At 39.9% G+C, this 4458-nt stretch overlaps 1 protein-coding gene across 1 annotated transcript; it reads right to left on the reverse strand.

The window, feature by feature from the left end:
* Positions 1 to 1128: 1128 nt before the first annotated feature.
* On the reverse strand, positions 1129 to 2086 carry LOC103893949 (olfactory receptor 4D10-like). The gene is given in 2 exon segments (XM_009273253.2): positions 1129 to 1332; positions 1334 to 2086. Coding segments are annotated over 2 exon segments (957 nt in total).
* Between the last annotated feature and the right edge of the window lie 2372 nt (positions 2087 to 4458).

Below are 4458 nucleotides of genomic sequence, written 5' to 3' on the forward strand. Positions count from 1 at the left end.
TAAACATTGGAACAGGCTGCCCAGGGAAGTGGTGGAGTCCCCATCCCTGGAAGCATTCAAAAGACGTGTAGATGAGGCGCTTAGGGACATGGCTTAGTGGGCATGGTGGTGTTGGGTTGACGATTGGACTCGATGATCTTAGAGGTCTTTTCCAACCTTAATGATTCTATGATTCTATGATCTGAGGTACTCCAAAGTCTGTGAGATGTCCAGGTGTGAGACAACACTTAAAGGAGATCTGCATCTGTCAGAGCTAGCGGTTGAAGACTAGGCTGAAGGCTTATGAGCTGGCAAATGAATCAAGCCAATGAGTGCCACTCAATGTGAACAGTGTATTTGATTTCCCAATTTTTGTTGTTCCAATTATAGTTGTTTCTCTTTTGTATTAGAAAAGAATGTTCAAAAATACATACAATGAGCTGTGCAAGAGGCAGCATTTCAGAATATTGAAAAGCATAAATACAGTGGAAATCTAGTTCATTAAAGAAGATAAAATACTACAGTGTTATTGAAATAGAATAATGTTCACAAATATATCATTGAGTTAAGTCAAGAATCATCACTGAATCACCAAGGACCTATGGTTTGGTATTCAATTTATCTAATTTTGAAGCTCGAAATTGTAGGTAGCTCCACTAGTCATAGAGACTCCCTTCAAAATCAATGTAATGACATAAGCATTTCTAGGGTAAGCGTCCTAAGGTAAATATTTGAAATGCCTAGAGAAATCCCTTCCAAAAAGTGCCGATTTGTCTGCCTTGACTCAGGAAAGGGATACAGAATGACTAGTTCAGGTACAGACATATTAAAACTACAGTGGTTTTGAAATTCAGGCTGCAGACTCCACAGACCACAGAATCACAGAAGCACAGAAATGTTGGTGAGACAGTATCTCTGGAGGTCTCTCATCCAAATCTCCCCTTCAGAGGAAGATTGACTTCACTGTTTCATTAGTCGGCGACCACTTTGGTTCCCAAGCAGTTATTACATTGAGAGGCAGCACTGTCATTTTAGTCTCATGCTAATTATTGTTAATTAAATTTCCTTCTTTGTCAAAAGCAAAAGTCAATTATTAAGTCGACAGTATCTGCTTTGTTTTTACATTTCTCTGTAAAAGAAAACAACCATCTAAGAAAGGAAGAATAGCTGTGAATTTCTCATTCTGAAAAAGATGTTGAGTAATCTGTTGATGGCATTCTTCGTCTCCGTGTTCCTCAGTGTGTAGATTATGGGATTAAGCATTGGAGTGATGACTGTATAAAGAGATGATATGGCTTTGTCCACCACAAGCTTTTGGAATGGACGTGCATAGATGAAGATGCAGTGTACAAAAATGGATGCTCACCACTGCAACCTGAGCTCCACAAGTGGAAAAGGCTTTGTGCTTCCCCTCTGTGATACGTGTCCTGATTTTGACCAGGATGACAGCATATGACACAATCAGGGCAATGAAGATGAGGGTTGTAAGCAGTCCGCTATTGGACACCATGAGTAGTTCAACCACATAGATATCTCTACAGGCCAGTTTGATTACCTGTGGGACATCACAGTAGAAATTGTCTAGAAAATTTGGTCCACAGAATGGCAACCGAATGACCAGTGCTACCTGCACAACAGAATGAACAAACCCCTCTACCCATGCTCCTGCTACCAGCCTGAGGAGAACGTTGTGATTCATAATGTTTAGATACTGAAAAGGTTTATGGAGAGCCACATACTGATTCAGAGCCATCACTATGAGCGGGATGGCCACAGCATCTCCTGTGAAATGGAAGAAAAACATCTGTGTAATGCATCCCCCAAAAGTAATGGTCTTAACCTCAGAGAGGAGGTCCCATAGCATCTTGGGCAGAGTCACTGAGGATTCACTTAGGTCTATGAAGGCTAAATTTCCCAACAAAAAGTACATAGGCTTGTGGAGCTCTTGATCTGTGATTACTGTGGTGATGATGGTGACATTTCCAAGCCAAGTCATTGAGTAGATTATGAGGAAAGTTATGAAGAGAATAAACTGCAGCATGGCACTTTCTGTAAAACCAACAAGGAAAAAATTTTTCACAGTGGTGGTAGAATTCTCCTGCTCCATTGGTACCCTGTAGCATGCAATCAACAGAGATAACACTAGGTGAACTACTTATTACTTGTTGACATTTTTATTCAGAAGAGACTACTTGATCTTCTATTGGTTTTGATCATCAAATATGATAGGCCATTGAATTTCTTCAGCTCCTTTTCTTGCATAACAGTTTGTGCCTTTAGAAATTCTCTTTGCACAAAGTCTTCCAATATGTACTTGAAAACAGTCAACCATAAGATTCATCTCATCTGACTCTAAACAGGAGGATTCAATTCAGAATTTCTACACCTAAATTTACATATCTGCACTCTAGGTGTCTTCATGTAAGCTATGCTTCTAATCTTTCATTATAGTCAAAACAGGTGAGCATAATTTGACTAAATGTAGGTGCCCAGTACCACTTTAGATGTCCATGCATAATCCATCTATAGTCACAGAGCTGAGAGATGTGACACAGCATCTATGGAAAACCTTTGTATCATGTTTTTCTGGAGCAGCAGCTGGAGGCAGTTGGCAGGTATCACCACAAAATCTCATATGGCTTTACACATCTGTGTTTAGCCAGCTGAATCCCATTCTGGGGATTTGTCAATTAAGTCCAGCAAATATTCAGTCTATGGAATGGATTCAACTGGAATTTCCATAAAGATGTCCTGTATCTGTCTTCCTTCCTTCCTTCCTTCCTTCCTTCCTTCCTTCCTTCCTTCCTTCCTTCCTTCCTTCCTCTTCCTCATTTATTCATTCATTCTAATGATTCTCCATGCAACAGCAGACCTACTCGATTTATTCCCCATCTTGTAACATAGCTGCCTTTTTAGTCACACCAAGAAGACCTCAGAAGGGCTAGAGAACTATTTTGATCCTTGCATTTATGTCAGTAGGAAGGCTGAAATGACATACGTAGCAGATTCTGGAGTTTCTTCTCCAAAACTGGCCTGGTTCCTTGCCTGTGATATGGATGATGAAGAGCTGTGATGAGAAACCTTCTCTTGGGAAAGCTAGCTTTGAAATCAGCAAAGATGATGTGAGGTAAGGATTCTTCAGATACAAAAAAGCCATTTGTATTCTAGAGACATTTGTTATTCCTTGCAGAATATTTTGGAGGCTCAAATTTCCTGCTGATTGCTAAAAGGATTGATTGCCTTGCAGATAACACTTCACTTTTATGTAATACATTAGACAATAAAATCAATAATAGTTTATCTTCAAGGACTTTATAAATATTGTGGAAACTGCAAGGTGTCTGTCTGTCTGTGTTACTTGTTCTTACTGGAAAATCAGAACTGTTTCTTCAGGCTCCATGCTCAATATAAATATGCTGGCACTCGGGTTTTTACCCCTGTCCTTAATGATGCAATTTGCCTGTCAATATTTTGATATTTGCAATGTAAAAGCCTCACCTTAGCTAGCTGCCTAAGCTGCTTTCACACTGAACACAAAGAAACAATTATTTTCACAGAAAAATATTTTAAATATCTTTTGGGTATTTACCCCAGAGTAATATGAAATCAAGCTCAATAAGTATTGCTTTCTCTTCAGACCGAATAATCCCACCTGAAGACTTGTCAAAGATTGCAGAGGTGCAATTGGTAGCTGTCTTAATAAAACTGTCAGAATTGAATTTGTGATTGGCTGGTTTAAGGCAACAGGGAAGGGGGTGCATGCCACATGACTTTAAGCCTTTAGCCACTTTAATTAGGAGTGCAGAGGGTGAGTGAGTGAGCAAGTACGCAAGCAAGTAAGCAAGCAAGAAAGGTTGTTCACTGATTTTTTTTTTTTCAGGCAATGAGATCTGCTAAGTAGCACATTTGAATGCAGAGAGATAGGATTCATCTCACTTACTTAAACATAGCTGCCTAAAATTTAGTTGATGAAGTCTACCCACATTGTCCAGACCCTATCTGTACTCAGTGGGAGAAGATAGTTATCTGCAAGGAGAATTTACCTCATGACATTTATCCAAGACAGGTCAGATGAATCACCACAGCTGCTGATACAATTTCAAAAAGGGAGTAAGGTACATTTATCAGAGAAGGAGTAAGGGGGCTGGAGCTCAGATTTCTCTAGACCTGGTCTAGGAGACAAGCTATTCTTTATCTAGTACACAGGACAGCAAATACTGGATTTACCTCACTGCCCTGAGGTGTTTTAACATTTGTCATCTTAAGCAATACTACAATTTGCCAACTGAATTACCTGTGTGATTTGCCTCCAATGCCTCTTCCCTGGGATTACTCACGCTTCATGATCCAAGTCCCTACTCAGGTGGGATGCTCTGAAGCCTGGTGCAGTTCTGAGGAGAGTTCATTCCATTTTCAGTTTTGTACTGGCAGTAAGGTTGACACTACACAAGCTTTGACTCTTTTCCCAGAAACAATCTT

The sequence above is a fragment of the Aptenodytes forsteri genome, unplaced genomic scaffold (genome assembly GCF_000699145.1).
Source record: "Aptenodytes forsteri isolate BGI_AS27 unplaced genomic scaffold, ASM69914v1 Scaffold431, whole genome shotgun sequence".
NCBI lineage: Eukaryota > Metazoa > Chordata > Aves > Sphenisciformes > Spheniscidae > Aptenodytes > Aptenodytes forsteri.